The sequence below is a fragment of the Rhea pennata genome, chromosome 9 (assembly GCF_028389875.1).
Source record: "Rhea pennata isolate bPtePen1 chromosome 9, bPtePen1.pri, whole genome shotgun sequence".
In the NCBI taxonomy this organism is placed as follows: domain Eukaryota; kingdom Metazoa; phylum Chordata; class Aves; order Rheiformes; family Rheidae; genus Rhea; species Rhea pennata.
Genome location: NC_084671.1, coordinates 26,835,429 through 26,852,298, shown reverse-complemented (window position 1 = coordinate 26,852,298; position 16,870 = coordinate 26,835,429). Strand labels below are relative to the sequence as shown.

The 16,870-nt window shown below is 40.1% G+C and overlaps 1 protein-coding gene across 2 annotated transcripts in view; it reads right to left on the bottom strand.

Moving 5' to 3' along the window:
* Nucleotides 1-16,870, bottom strand: part of STAG1 (STAG1 cohesin complex component) — a 178,067-nt gene that overhangs the window by 79,072 nt on the left and 82,125 nt on the right. For both annotated transcript variants that reach the window (XM_062583053.1, XM_062583054.1), the window contains one exon: nt 2,328-2,404. In XM_062583053.1, the coding sequence (XP_062439037.1) occupies nt 2,328-2,404 (77 nt within the window). The remainder of the gene's footprint in view (nt 1-2,327; nt 2,405-16,870) is intronic.

Below are 16,870 nucleotides of genomic sequence, written 5' to 3'. Positions count from 1 at the left end.
CTGAACCATGTAAAGCCAGTAACTTAAGTGCAGAGGAGTTGTAATCAAATAACCTTTTATCTGAACTTCATCAAACACATTGCCCTGCAGCAAAAACCTACCTAATTTAACTAAATCATAGACATTTCCATTACACTAACATAATGATCAAAGTTGCAAAGGCAAGTGCTCAAACGTTAGAAAAAGACAAAATTACGAGGCAGTTTTAATGACCTTACCATCTCATAATTGCAACGGCTGAATGGCATTATCTTAATGAGCAACTTTTTTAATCTTTCTGTGCTCAATTTGAGACAAATATGAGTTTTTTTTTTAAAAAAAAAAAAAAAAGGAGAGAGAAAGAGAATTCAGAGAGTTTAAAGCTCTCGACACAGTTAAAGGAGATACTAGGAACAGCCATCACCACACAGGACTAAGTAACGGGAAAAGTGGCTGTGCAGGAACCTGCCGCAAGAGCTCGGAGGGGGATGTGCTACGTGTACACTTGCGACACTTAACTCACAACTTATTTCAGCTTTCCTTTAAAACACTTTTCAGGCTTCTTCACTTTTGAAAGAAAATGTTTGTAAGTGCGTACAGTCAGATTACATTGATTAATTCAGCTATCTGGCATCTCGTTCACTTTATGTGATCCATCTCGTGCAAATACAGCGAAAGCACAATCTGGATTCTGCAGAAGCTGGAGATCACAGAAATAACAGCTTTGAGGACACATGTCAAAGTCAGCTTTTCCTATTACCCTAAATTTTCCAGGAACCAACTACATCCATCACTGCTGGATGGAGGGGGTTGAGAAGTATTTTCTTCTGTCAGCTGCGGGACCATTCTCCCTTGGGCAAAATTCATGTTCTTTGGCTTTTTTACAGTACCCTGCCCATTCGACTTTGCACTATCCAATGCTGCTTTCAAATTACACTAGTAAAAATGCATTGTGTTTTACTAACTATAGCACAAAATTGATGTACCACAATCCACACAGTCCCTTCGTTCTTCACTGTGCAGCTACGCTTTATTTACTGCATCCTACCCGACCTGTGCACAGAGGCACCGACTCAGAACTCCTCATTACAGCAAAAGGAGTAGCCATACAGTTAAAGTTAAGCACATATTAAATATTACGTTGTTTAAGGCCATTAATTTCCACAAAGATGGAAATCCCACAGGGGTTACTCCTGAAAGGGAGTAGCATTCGTATCTATGGTTTTCCTGACCACTTTTTGAGTCACAGCCTTGGCCTTCCTTTTAGGATCAGTTGGAAAAAGACACTGCAAATGTGAGAAAATGCAAACGTTTCAGAGTTTGTTTTCCTCGCTAAACAAAATTAAAACTCCAAATCCTAAAGCTTTTTCATACTTCAAAAAAAAATCGAAGAAATTACAGTTTGAAAATCTCAAAGCTAAATATCATTCATCATTAGGAACATTAATTTTATTTTGACAGAAGATGTTCAATCTGAATTGAAACATATTTATTTCTAGCAAAATGTTTACATCTGTTGAAAGAATATTACTTCCTGCAAGCCTGTTCCAAAATGGTAATTTTCATGTCAAGTTAATATTTGGTTTAAATTGCTACTTCAAAACAGAAAAAAAATACTAATCTGTATGCAGAAAGCAGCCCAGGATGCCCCTAATGCCTCCCTACAGTCCTGTCTCGAGCATCTGCAATTCTTTGCTGTGTGATGGCAGTCTCGAGGGGTCGACTGCAGAATCCAGACCGCCACCACCAATTTCATAGGCTGAGGAAAGACACTCTCTACAGATCTTCCTCCTGCTTCCTCTTATTAATCTCTCTGACACAATCAAGGACCTGGATAAGGACCCTGGATAGGAACCGACAAGGACACCCCAGGAATAATGCGATACGGGAGGGTTCACACGGCCGCACGCGCCCCACCTGGCTCTTGCAGAGCCACCAGCTATCTTCGCACGCTGTTTCTCAGACCTGGCCGTACTGGCTGTGAGCTTGCTCCGTCCTGCTGCCTGGCTACACACTTACCCTCTTAAACTGATTGGATCCCAAGAAGTTCAGTAGCAGTATTTCAGCATTCGAGGCCCGCTTGCTCTTCAACACGGACTTCTCAACAGGAGTGGCCAGGGCTACCCTCTCGAGATATTTCATTACCTGGTTTTACCATTATCACTCCTTCCTCAAGCCCACGCTGCCTTGATATTGCTCATCCAACAGTCTAAATTGCCACTTTGCTTGTGTTTACTCTGTCCGTGCAGTTTCTTATATTGAGACACTGCTTATCCACGGGTTTCTTGCCCACCGCATTTTTATTAAAAAATATATTTGTAAGTAAAAGTACTGTTTGTATACTGTACCTCATCAAATTCTTCAGTCATTTTCCTTATGATTTCTGCATTTTGCATGTTCCTGAACATTTCAATTCTTACAGTACCTGTGATATAATGAAGGAACAATTAACACCACTTGTTCTTGTTATGTCAAAATATCCATCTCTAAGTTTTTCTGCTGCTAAACTTACAACTCAGTACTACATATGAAAGAGCAAATAATAGCAATAACACCAGAAACACTTTGAACAAGACTGTCTTTTGAAGAAATGGGTAAAAAAAGAAATCATTCGTCCTGTGAAGTGCTATCAGACTGGGAGCTGGAAAAATTTTCAGGCTTTTTACTCTTCACAGCTGAGCAGATGTGATCCAGAAGGAATGTAGCACTCGTGCCGCATCTGCGGTTACTAAGTGTTTTTAATTTTGTGTGCAAAATCAGATTAAGACCATCTTCCAGTTCGACAGCCAGCGCTAGCCCTGCTCCACTTTCCCCGACGGGCCAGCGGGGTTGCACGCAAACCGCGACCTCCGCGCGCAGCCCCGGGAGGGATTTTCCCGCTGCTCAGCTCAGGGCCAGCACGGCTTATCGGCGCAGGCGCAGCGCCGGGGCAAGGCAGCTACTGCAGCAGGGGCCCCGCGGCGCGACGGTCAGCAAGTCTCTTCGAAACCAAAGGCTCCGAAGGGCTCTGACGGAACCAGCAGCAGCAATCGCATTTATGTTATATTTACGTTATGGATTATCCCATTCCCCCTGTGTTGCCTAAACAGTGAGGTTGACAGGATTAAAATTTCATTTTGAATCGGACAAAGCTCCTGAAACGAACAGGCTATAATGTGATAGCAGTAAACAAAACCTTGTGTTAACTTGATGTTAAATACAATCAGTATAACCAAATAAAATATTTTTACGCTGTATTACTGCCTTTTCCACTAAACATTATCCAGTCTCCAACCAGAGGACACAAGTCAGCATACAGTTTTGGGGTTCTTTTGCCACTGTTTGATCTTCTTTTGTTAATGGAGGAAACGTAGAGAAAGTAGGCAAACTACGCAGCTACAAACCTCACCCCGAACTTGCTAGTATTACAAAGGACAGGCAGCCCTGCTATTGCAAAAAAATTCAACTGGATCCATGAGCCACTATATGGCTCCAAAATACAAACCGTCATAGTAGAGGCTGAACAGCTAACAACATTGAATTCATTCCTGTAAAAAGGCTAAATTAAACAGAGTTAGGTGTACTAATTATCACAGAAACATTTTAATTCCTCTATTTTATTCCTTCAAAAACAAGCGTTGGAAACATATGCATTTCAGAATAAGCACGCACTGTTACAGTTCACCAGATTTCTGTATTTTAATAAGAGTACTGCTTTACAATACTGTTTAAATCTTGATTTCTCCAATCAGTAGTGCTTCTTCATGAGTAATACTCACTTGTCACCTATTTCATCCCAGACTCTCATTATAATAACACTGTTTGACATCTCTGCATGGCAATTTCCTTATTTTTCATTAAGAATTACTAATATGCTATATTAATATAAATCAAGGAACCCAAGAGAATGCTACCATATGATACATGAAGATCTGTTTTATCAGCTTTCAAATCAGTTCTAATTGTATTATATTTCATTCTAAATCTCTCCCCCAATACTGAAAGTTTTGTTTTCAGTAAGTGAAGCAGTTGCAGTATGTTGACTAGTTAACAGCTATTCTTAGGAATCCATCTCAACTGCATTAATGGCCTTTTCTCTCACCGCATGCTGTCATCTCTTCTTCTTTTTAATGGTAATTTAACCCTCCCTGAACAAGTAACCTTTGTTATTTTATTTCTTCTATTCACAATTCTTATTCAGATCTATTTATATCTTCTGTTAATAACCTTAAGCAGCATTCATACTGTATCTAAGCATGTTACTTTGTCAGAAAAAGTAAAAATACTGCAGCTAAAATTTCCTATTAATTCACTTCACTCAATTCAAATCTCCCTCCGGTTCAGTGCAATGCTGTTTCAGCTCTCTACACCTTTTCTCCCTGAGGATATGGAATCTAATTATACTGCGGTCACTATTACTTAGCGGCTTGGATATTGTTACTTCTTAAATGACCTCCTGCACGTTACTTAACAACCAAGTCGAGAATAATTTGCCTCGAGTAACTCCTCTAAAGCAATGTGTTTCAGGAGGTGACTATTTAAAGCACTTTTTTTTTTTTTTTTTTTTTTTTTAATGTGCAAGATTACTATGTAATATATTTATAAGCAGGTTTGTTAATCCTTACTTTAATTCAGTAGCTTTGCAGGTGCAGTAACAGCACTCCTGGAACGCTGACGGCTCGTACCGGCTGCAGGCGCACAGCATGTTACCGTCAGACAAGAAACTACACGGACCGTACCCCGAACCCTGATAATGGAGAGACTGCACCCCAGGACCTCGCACCACTGGCAGCTTCCTTGGAGAGACATCTCCCGCGGATGCTGGAGCGGCCACGATGGAAGACAAGGAAGCGTCAGGAACCAGCAACAGGGGCAACGATGAAGAGCGCTTACCAGCTCACTGCGGCATCTCGTTCTTCCCTCCGCTTTTCACGACAAACTGAGTTTTCTGGAGTCGCACCGAACAAAACAAGCCTTGCTGCCTCATGGGCAGCAGGGGTAGCTTGGGCCAGGTTGCCCCCCTCCTCCCCGCCTGACCAAACACAACCCAGTCTGCTCTTCAAGGCAACGGAGTCGCCACTTTGTAACCGAGCCGTAAAGATACTGCTCAAAATGCATTTCACAGCCTCATCACAACATTTCTGTACTGCAGTGGTCAACTCTATCCACATCGTAATTAGGGGGAGGCTAATTCTTACTACAGTTAAGTTTGTATTTTTTACAATTACTGAAAAGCTAAACCCCCAGATTTTAACGTGAATCCTAAAATGCAACAGTAGTTGTTCAGAATATAATTAGAGGAGGGGAGTGCAAAGATACAAAACTTATTCCTTTGGCCTCTACCTTATGCATGTTGCCATTAGTCTTCTGTTCTTTCCTAAACTCAGTTCTGCCTCTACTACTAGGGTAACTTACACTGTCTATACAATGAAGAGGATTTAAATTGTCCAAGTCCATTAACAAATTCAGCAGCCTATTCCACCCTCACTACGAAGCTCTTCACACACACTGTGTTTTAAAACATCTTCTTGCTACTGAGACATAGCTATAAAGCATCCACTTCCATAATGACAAAAGTGAACATAAAGGCAGTTATCAATGTAGTTGATCAATAATTAATCGTGTCATCCAGCTTGGCTCGTAGAAGTGAAAAGAAAAAAAAAAAACATACTGACGACACAACGTTATTTCAACTAGAGGAGAGTCAGAAAGACTAAGAAGCCCTTAAAAAAGTTAACTTGATGCAACCAGCTCACCACCAGCTCTTCCCGCATTGAAATCAGTGAGACTTAACCATTAATCTAAATGAAAACAGTACTGGGCCAGCTGAACCATGCTCAAATGCAGGCTTGAAGGCTCCTGAATCTCATCAGACTCCTAATTTTTCACTGATTTCTGTGCATGAAAATTGAAATACTTCACTGAAATAAGAAGTCAGGGTTCTAAAAATAAATTTGCCTAAATATTTAGTTGAAGTTGTAGCAGACACCAGAATAGAAGACTTTTACTTAGCTATTCTCCAATTCTTCCTGTTTGCATTTGCTCTACGTTGCCAACCTCTGCCACAAATGAGGCAGATAGTCAAAAAGCCAGTACGTTCCTACAAAGCACAGCCCCAATTCATCCTTGAGCAGTTTCAGACTACAAACTTTTACTGAATGAATTTGTAAGAAACCCAAGGAAAAAAAAAAAGACAAAATATAGCCTCATGCAATTAAAAACTTATCAATTGGAGAACGATATGGAACAACACTAAGAATAATTCTGATGGTTCATCTGAGACAACCCTCCCAGCGAAGGTAGAATCAATTATATAATGGGCCAGTTCCTGAATGTGTTTTCTGATCTCTCAACAGCGTTAACCCCTGATTGCTCATCTGACGCAGGGTGTACACAGAAGTGTATTCTCTTCAGCTTTCTGATTATCTATCGTAAATTTGAAGATGGTTAGCACATATCCCCTAAGTCTTCTCTTCTCCAGAGCGAATAATCACAGTTCATAAAATCGCAAGAAAGAAAATCACAAGAGACCTCTGGAGATCTCTTGTCCAACCTCTTGTTCAGAGCAGGACTATCAGATGAAGGTAGCTGTGGCTTTCTCTGTCTGAGTCTCAAAAACCTACGAGGATGAAGAACCCACCATGGCCCTTGGTATCTGATACAGTGCTGCACCATCTTCCTAGGGAAGATTTTCTTAATGCCTATTCTGAGTCTCCCAAGTTGGAATTTGTGGCTGCTACTCCTTGTTATATCATCTGCCACTAATGAGAACTGTCTCCATCAGCTCCCCTTCAACTAACCTTAAGTTGCTATTAGGTGGCCTGTTGGCATCCCCTTTTCCAGATGAACTAATGAGGCTTCTTCTAAAGCATAAATATTACACAAGACAAAAATTCAGTAGCAACCTTCTTTTCCCGAATTCTGACATCTTGATTTCGCAATAGACTTTTCCACACAATTTTCTTTTCTTTGAATTAAACAACAACAAAAAAACCTGTGAAGACCAGGAATGTCACAGTGAACTGCACACATGTCAATGTGAGTCTTCAGCAGTATTAGAAACATTATACGCACAGAGCTGACCTCCACCAGGCAGCAGAGAAAATCACAAGTAAAGTCATTAGTTATCTTGTCATCATGAACCATACTTGAGTGTAGAGACACGCTTTACCATAGCAACGCAATGCTGAACCTGAGAAAACCTGCAATCAAATCTAGGTTCCACACTGGAGGAAACTTTGGTTGTTACAGTCCTTTCACCATTTCTACGGCCCTTTGGTACTTTCTTTCTCCCACTGCCTGCCTGCCACCTCCTGTTCAGTACACGTACAACGATGGCACATACCTATAACATACACAGTAATTAACTGAGACAGCAAGAGGCACGTTCTAAGGGACCACTACTGAAGCATTTCAAATCTTATCTCCTCTGTAACACAAGGCACAGAAATTCATTACCGTCCTGGTTTGAAGAATCAAATTCAGCCTAAGGCAGACACCCAGTATGGAAACCTCATTCTAAATCTGTTGAAATTTACTGCAATGGAAACTGACTTAAAATAATCATATTAACAGTACCTATAGCTATAAGCAAGATCAATAAGGGCCATCAAAAAAAACGCCAGCTAAACCAGGAGGACTTACTAATCGCTTTGCCTACTGCAGGGCTCACTGCTTGAAGTGTTAGAATTCTGCTATCAAACCCGTGCAATTTCTTACGCCCGAATTCAAGGATACTTGTTTATCTTTAGAGTGAACATTTCCATACCCCACTTAGGAGTTCAGAATGGTGTTAGAAAGCTGATAAGCTTTTATGATGATTGTTCTACATGATTTGAACTGTCCCTCTCTTTAAAAAAAGAAAATGACATTTGATTCAAAAGACACCAGTGAAGATGATAATTTCCTCATTACGGGAATGGGGACCGAAACACCACAGGCTGCTTGAAATTGTTAAAAGAGGATAACAAAAGGTGTCAGCAATAATTCAGTTATTTCCCCTCAATGCAAGAAATAAGTACGGACCTTCATAGTAAAAAGTGATAGAAACTCTTAATATCTATTGTAAAAAAATTGCATCCTAGGAAATTCCTGATCTCCTAGTTATGTGTGAGCATTTGCTATTTGCTTAAACTACCCTGAGCACCAGAAGAATGAGAAATCGGAAATACAGAAATCCAGGAGAGAGCAAAGGAACTGCCTACCGTTAAACGCGATTGCGGTGCTAGGCTGGAGGACGCGGATCTACAGAGCCGGTAAGCCACTTCGAGAGTTGACAGTGTTTTTGGAAAATGATGCTTCACAAACCAGTCAGAGCTCTGTACGGCACATTTTAAGTTTATGCAACATATTTACGTTTTCAAAATCCTATAATGAACTCCTTCATCTTAGTATTTAAAGAAGCTGATGTGGAATAAGAGAGGAAGTTTTTGGATTAAAAGATAAGAGAGCAATGGTAGGAAAAATTGGGTGCTTTTCAGAATCAAACAAAGCTGTCAATAGATCTGAGGATCTACAGATCGGTGCTGCTATAAATGTGCTAAATAGTGGAGATAAATGCTTAGAAAGAAAGGATGAATAATGGAGCTGACAAAGTTTGCTGGGGACAAAATTATTCAGAACATCTAGAAGCAAAGCTGACAGCTAATATTGCCAAAAAAATTCGTAATAATGAAACTGATAAAATGGCAAATAGTGCTTTTTGGGGAAAAGTACACTAATTCCTCAGACTAGTAGTAGAAAAAGAAGCAGGGCTGCATAATTTAATGGATCCAAAAATAGCACGCTTCGTGAATTCAAGTCTTAAAACTCTGATATGGGAAACCACTTCACTTTTGAGTTTAAGGTTGCTAATACTGTTTTGGTGTTGCTCTACAGTTATCTGCATTCAGAAACAGTAAGCTGCTTTTCATCTTGAGGTTAATGCCCCAACTTTGAATAACAGAAACCACATAATTATTAACCAAGCCATTAAACTTGCAATGCAGAATCTGTACTGAATGACTTCACAGAGTTGATCTTTTCAGGCTTTGGTGGCTCAAGGTACTAGCTCTGACAAGGCACATGCACCTTTTTGTCAGATGGCTGCACACTTGAACAAGAATAAATGACATGAGCATGAGGAGAAAAACTCTGGAGCTTCTGCTACCATAAAGGCAGTGCTTTGATCCCCATAAGGTCTCACTGCGCCTGTACGTCGAAGGTGTGTGGCCACAGGGACGCTTATTCTTGAGAGGGAAAACTTCTTTTTCAAATAGTGAATACTTCTTCCTCTATTTGCCCTTATCTTTTTTCTGTAGTTTGGATTTTTCCCTAATTCTGCACATACTTTTGGAAGTGGATTGACCAGAACCACATTCAGTGCTCAAGAGGCAGATGCAACATGGGTTTATGAGGTAGCCTGTTTTTTTTTTTTTCCCAAGTATATATATACACAAACATTTGTCCTCTATTTCTAATTCTTACCTTTGCCTTTCAGAGCACTGCCAAGCATCAAATTATTCAGAATGACAGTAGGTTCCAGGAGCAAAACTTCAGTAACCACAGCTTATCACTGCATATGTGGAATCCAACTTTGGCTTCACACTGTCAGTGGTTGCTCAAATCCAACAACGGAAACATAAGTAGACTACTCAATGTGTATGTTAACTCCAGCTCTATTTCCTATCTTTTCACCAAAGGTTTGTCCATGCAAGGACAGACTCACAGCCACTCATCTTCCTCAGAAGTCTTAGGACTGCAGAATAATTCAGGTTGGCAGGGATTCCTAGATGTCAGCTTGTCCAAACTCTTCCCAAAGCATGGCAAGCTAGACCAGGCTGGCCAGGGCCTTGCCCTGTTACTATGCACCTGCAGGATGAGTCTGGCTCTACCTTCTCTCTGCTCTGCTGCTATCTGAAGATAGCAGCAAGACCTGCCTGCAGCCTTCTCTTCTCTCGCTCCTCTTCGCATCTCCTCAGCCCTGCGTGCAGGACTCCATTGAGGGCTTCTGTAAATCCATGTAAACTCAGCCCAGTCACCCTCATCCACATTTACTGACTCCCTCAAAGAACCTCAAGTTCTCTTTCACAGAAACCATCTACCAAGGATATCTACCTCGGTGTCCATTAATTCCATCCTTTGTTATACTGTCTATGAATTTGCTTATGCAGAAGTCACACCTACAGGTTCACAGTGACAAGGCAGCTCAGCAGGGACACACTGGATATACTGTCAGCCCTGAGCACACTGTCACACATGTTTTTACCAAAGGATATTTTCTTTGTAAGAGAAACGCATTTCTTGTTAGTCCACGTTTGCATTTTCCCCAGCATATAAAGTGAAACTCCATAAAACTTAGCACCTCCACTTACCAGGAAGTAAGGAGGCAAAAGACAACCACAGCAGAATCATGGAGCTAGGCTCCAACCTCTTCCCCTCAGTCTTTCTGCTTCCCTTGATGAAATACTCACTCCTTAGTCCTTCGTTACACTTATTTCTAGCCCTGTTTTTTTTTCTCTCTCTCAGAAGGGAGGATGAAAGAGAAGTGCTAAAGGAAATTACAAAAAGAAAAGTAATTATATAATAGATCTTTAACTGATGCGACAGGCTCCAGACCACATCAAAACAGTATCTCAAAAGAAACAAGCAAAGCAAAACGAGTGAGAGAAAGAGAATCCTTTAGATCCCCCCTTCTACCTCAATGGGCCAGGTCTCTCCAGCGGTTGTGCCAGACCTGGGTATTGCCAAAGCTCTGACCAAAACTCAGCAGGGACCCAAATGCCAGGCTATCGTCTGCCTGAAAAGCTTGTCTGCTTTTTTTTTTTTTTAATCCATCTGAAGAAAGGAACTGAGGTTTCTGTTTGCGTTTTCCTCTGTACGTTACCCTGCTTAATAGTAATTCTGAACCGTTCAGTATCAATCAGCTCTGACAGATCTGTAGACCTTGGGTATAAAATGTTCCTATAAATTTTGCAAAAGCAAGTAGTTGAGCAGAGGCCAAAGATGTTTATTTGGGCATGGTATGAACCACCCGTTAAGACAAACTTGTTAAGACACCAAAAAACCCACAGGCTGAGATTGGAGAAAGACCAGGACACTCATACTGTGATGCTTCTCCACAGAGAAGTTCATCTGCAGCACACAAATCTCTTTCTCACTGGTGGTTGTCTATACAGCTTATTTAGTCTTTAGAAAGCTACAAGCTTCTACTCTACCTTTTTCAGTGAGTTACAAGGCATTCAGAATGTCTTCTCCCATAAAGAGTCTCTAACACTTACTGAGTACATTCAACAGCTTTTGTGTAACTCCATGAAGAAGTCAATCCAGCCAGAGACACTGGCTCAAAATCGCTCATTAGTTTTGCTGCTCATTGTATCACTTATTTAGAAAATATTGAAGACAGCATTTACTGACTATGGCCTAAGAAACAACTATGCAAAAATTAGCAATGCTGGCTCAAGTCAATGCTCTTGCCTTCCTCTCTCCCCCTTTAAAAGTAAGCTAGAAAACAGAAAGTTTGCTTTTTCTTCTTTTTTTGAGCTTTGCTAGGAAAAGTTCTATTTTCTCTCATCTTTTAGCTCCCTTTAATAACCTTTTTTATTTTAATTTCTGAACATGTGTGTGCGATTTGCTCTTTGTCTAAGGTAACAAAGTATTTGAGATACCACACGCAAAAAAAAAATCACATAATCTGGATTTTGCAGAAACTAAAAATTTAAGTCAAATTTACACTCCTCTGTACAACCTTAGTTCAGTCTCTTTGCATGTACACTTTGGTCAGTCATCAGTTTACGTGACCATCTTCTATTTTGTCCATCTTCCTTAGGCACAGAAAATAGAACTGCTTTGGAAGTGAACAGAAATTGCATATGTGAAATTACTGTATCTAGGATTTGTGCAGCACTTGCTGCAACCAGTGAACTAGGCATGGAACTGCAGAAAGAGCATGGTCTTATAAGAGGAATTGATTCGGATACTGCAAAACTACCATTTTCTTTTACTGTAGAGTTCCTATGAAAGTCTAGAAAATTTAAACTATTTCAAAGATGGTCCATAACTGCACAACTTTCATCTTCTAGGTGTCTAACTTGAAACCTCATGGCCTAATTCAAAGAAGTGCAGCATACAAACAATTGTAACTGCGTATACACTAACTGTAACACCTTCCTTTGGCTAAACTATGGAAAAAGCTAAACTCAGTAAAATGGGGAAAAGTTTGAGTTAGCCATTTACTTAATGGAGAAGATATCAGCCTAAGGGCTTAGGCTGGAATCTAGTTTTTTCTTATTGCAAAAATATCCATTAAATGAAATTCTGAACTTCAAGTTTTCATTCTATGATCTTTTAAGAAATCTTCCAGGTACTCTGAGCCTAGTCATTAAATAATTTGAAGATGAGACACAAGAGGCCAGTAAGAGCTGTGCTCTGAACAAGTAAAATGTTTTCTGAAAAAAATTCCCACAAAGAATGGGCCAAATATTATAGCTGCTGCCCCAAAAGCTCTATCAGTGATTCTATACCTCAATTAGTCAATTACAGAGCAAAGGTATTATCTTTATTTAGAAGGGATTTATGAAGAAAAATTAGTTGAAAACCTATAGAAAAAAAATGCCTCGAGAAAAACTCGCTTTTTGTTTTGGATTTGGCTACTATGACAAAATGAGAGGAAGTGTCACATTAAAGGCGAAGTTAAAGCAATGCAACGAGTGGCTGCTCCTTCTGCGACTCTCAGCCATCACTGTATGAATAAGGCCATACCCAGAAGGAATCCTAAGTTATTATGAATGCAATCAAAAGTAACCAAGAGTAATAAAGCATGCTCAAAGACATTAGAGTTGCACAGGAAAGTCTAATTCTTCAATTCTGTAGTTTCTGAATACAAATTCATGCATCTCAAGCTATCATCAACTGGCTGACGTGACTTCATGAAGTTATTTTTATTTAAACACTACACAGGGTAATGCTGATGACCGATGTTGGGCTTCAGCTGCCTTCTTTTCCACTGGTTGCATGGACTAGTCTCTCTGATCTCTACAGTCTTGTTGCAGTAAGGCTGACAGCCTCACAGCTCAATGCAAGGAAGGACTGGTGAAGAGATACTAGGCAAGTCACTAGGATGTGTTGGACTAATAAAATAGGCAGAAAAGAGGAGGTAAAACAGTAGGACAAGTAGGAAAAGGCAGGTTGAAATGCTCCTGCTTTACCGTTTTAGCCAGTAAGAGCTCTCTCCTCCTTTCTTCAGAGGAGGAAAGGCATTGGTACCACTGTGAGAGCAATGGCACAGGCACACTGCCTGGCAGAGCCAGCAATAAGAAAGAGTCCAGGCAGGCAATTTGCCTGGCTGTAGAGTGCCCAGAGAGAAATACGACAATGCAGAGTCTGCTGCTTGAGGGTTACAAGAGTAGAAAGAAACTCAAGTTTAAAGGAATCTTCTCAGGTCACGCTGCTGTTGGTAACTCTCATGATACACAGGGAGAAACATGCAGCCAGGAGCTAGAAAGACAGCAATATGCCAGTGCCGTAACTCAGGTCAGCTCCAGCTTCTGCTGGACAGCACTTGGAGATGCTACAGCCAGACCTGCAAGCACATGCGGAGCAAGGCAGTGCTGATGAGACAAAAACAAGGGAGGATTTGGAAAGAGGAGCAGAAACCCGAGAAAGGTCAATGTCTAATGCTTCTCAACAGTGGTTATCTTAGATTTGCTAAGGAGTATTTGAGAGCAGAATGAGGAGAGAGATACACCTATGTAAGCTTACGCAAAGTTTTGCTTTTCTTGTATTAGAAGTGCTAAGCAGCGAGTAGTGAAAAGAGTGCTCAAAAAGTAATGAATAAAGGATGAAATACAGGAGGGAATGAAGAGCTTGAGTAGAGAAATAAAGAATGCTAATTAACACAAAGATGGTGGACCCAAGGGAAAAATTAATTAAGTAGCACAAAGAGAAAAGGAAGAAAAAGAGGAACACGGAAAGCAAGGAATCTTTAATTTAAAAAATGGCTTAAATCCTTATTTACAGTCTCCTCTCAGATTACTTTGTACCTCTCTTCCTTAAAAATATTAATATCAGAATTAGTTGAAACTATATGTTTTATTCAAATTAAACATGGCACTGCAAATATATCAAGCACCATTAGGTCAGTAATGCAATTCTTTGTAGATTTGCAAATGCAGAGCCCAGGTCACTCAGGCACTCACAGAATGAAACAGTTGTCTTAGCCCACTTCATGCTTCTTACCAAATGGTGGAAAAATGTTTCAGATACAAAGATACAAAGCAATACTCCAGCAAAAGAAAAGAAATATTTAACATAACCTACACTTAATGTTTTATTTTATAAAAAGCAATGTTTTGAGTGTTTCTCAGTGTTTTGTAACAAACCACTCAATTCAGGTTAAAATCTTCCTTTGGCCTTCTTTCCTTTTAAGTGTTTTAAGCAATTTTTTAAGGTTTCTCACTCCCTCTTCCACACTGTCAGTTTAAGAAGTCTGGAAATCTAATATCATAACATCTTTACCATAATGTGCTCATCTTTCTACTAAGTTTAACTGTAATGCTGGACTTTCTGTATAGTCCCCATTTTTGGGGGGCGTAACTACATTCTCAGCTACAACTCCATGTCAACACAGTTAATTTCAGGTAGGAAGGACAGCAGACAGAGAAGTAGCCAGTAAAGTATCAGACAGCTACATAAAGTGATTTTTCCAAACAGCACATAACTAAAGTGTCACGCACATAAGTAAAGTGTCATGCGTACTGCCAAAGGGTACCATGGAAACCAGAAATATAAATGGGTTAGAAATTATATATTAGACACATTTGAGTGAGAACATCCTTCACTGCTTTTAAACAAAGTGATCTGTCTGGAATCTTATTATGGGCATAGGGTTGTATCCTTCCTGCTTACAACTTTCTTATGTTCTTCTGTAAGCAGCTATTAGTGGCCCAAACGGGACAGTATTTGGGGCATCTGAAAATATTCAGAGATCAAAAGTATCGCCATTCCTCCCCCCTCCCGCCGAAAAAAAAAAAAAAAAAAAAAAGTTTGCCAGTAGCCTAAGTAACTCCAAAAGGACACTTTGCAAATTAAATTCTAGGTCGTGGTTTTAGTTTTAACTTGTCAAAAAATATACTCAGGACTGAAATAGCAGATGATATAAACTAGGGGAGAAAAAGCTGTGTTTTGCATACCTCACTGAGAAGTCAAATTTCTGCATCAAGTCCAAAACATCACTATCTTGGTGCTCATACTTCACCCCAGAAGCCTGGAGTCTCCAGTAAAAAACCAGAACATTAAAAACACATCATGAGAACAAAGAGCAAACTCACTCAGTCCTCTGCATTACCACCATTAAGATTCAACGCTCTGTAAGTCAGACAGAGCATTCAAGACAGTCTGAATCCCTTATGGTTCTTTCATTCATCAGGACTTACAATTCCAGTATGTTTTACTGAAACACCCACAATTGGAACCAGAAACTGTCTTTTTTTTTTTTTTTTTTTTTTGTTTTTGTTTTTGTTTTAAATTAATGGAAAGGGTCACATCTTCTGGAAGTAAATCCACTGATGATTGGTTGGAAAGACTTACAATCCAACAGCTGCTTGGAAAACTCTAACACAAGGTGCTACCAATCCATAAACTTGGTCTTTTCATAATTCGGAGTAAAAAGTTGTTCTGTCACCAGTCATTTACCCATTGGCCAAATAACACAGCAACATACAAAAATAAGCTTACACCTTTCCTAGGAAGTTGCAAAGAACATGGCTTGTCATCGCTCTACCAATGCCAGCACGGCAGGACGAAATTGTAATTTTTAATCGAGCACAGTAGTCGAATTTATACTCTTCTCTCTACAAAACCATGTTAGACAATGTGTGTGGGCGAGATTTTCCCTGCTGTACTGCAGAGAGGGAGATGTCCACTACGTGCCCAACTAGCCTGAAATCTTTTTTTTCCCCCAGACCTGGACCACTGACCTCTTTTGAAATAGGAAGGTATTAGCAAAAGAAGAGTCAAGAGCATTACAAATTTGGGGGGAATTAAATCTTTCTTTCTTTCCCGTGTTTCCTTTTCACTTTTGGTAGCTCACAGTTTTAGAAGAACCACCTTGCTGCAGATCTGAAGTAACCTGTCTTCAAAAGCCTGAAAGATTCACATAATGTTCCCCATTGCAGTCTGCTTCAGTGAGCAGGAGGGAGACTCCCCAGCTGGCTTCAGACTGCAAGGATAACCTTAAGACAGGAAATTCTTGTCAGGAGACCTGGTGGTAGAGCTGAAAGGAAACTTGGCAACCAGAGTGGCCAAACAACTGTTGTCAGATCCAAAACATTTAATAATTCATGGAGAATCCAAAACTGACAAAGGCCACAAGACCGGAGAGGCTCATTTACAGTTACAGGTATGACGACATGGGATTCAGTGACATTCTTGGTAGCCACAAAAGGCTGAAGAGAATAGTTTGAGGACTTGGGTTGAAAACATTTTAAACAAAACAGTCCTGTGAGCAATAACCTCAGTATCAAAACAGCTCCCTAAAAAATACACCAGGGTACGCACAGCCCCTCACTACAGTATACATTCAGTGGGAACAAATACGCTCAAGTTGTCAAAATTCTCCTTTTCTTTGGGTTCATGACTTAAGAAAGAAAAAGGGGACTCTTGACAAACCCAGTTCTAAGTGAAACAAATGACTCATTTTTTAACATGGATCTGTGCAAAAATATTTGCCCTCATCTGATCTATTAAATATTGTATTTTCTCCCTCATCAGGAAAAACTAACACTTGACAAGGTAGCCAGCGAGACTACAGGGCAACAGCAATTAGCTGCTAAACTCAAAAGAAGCTTTTCTTGAAATACAGGTACCTCTTCTTCATCAATGACCAAAAAATGACCTTGAACGAAGCCGAAAAATCAAAACAGTGGGACAAAAATAG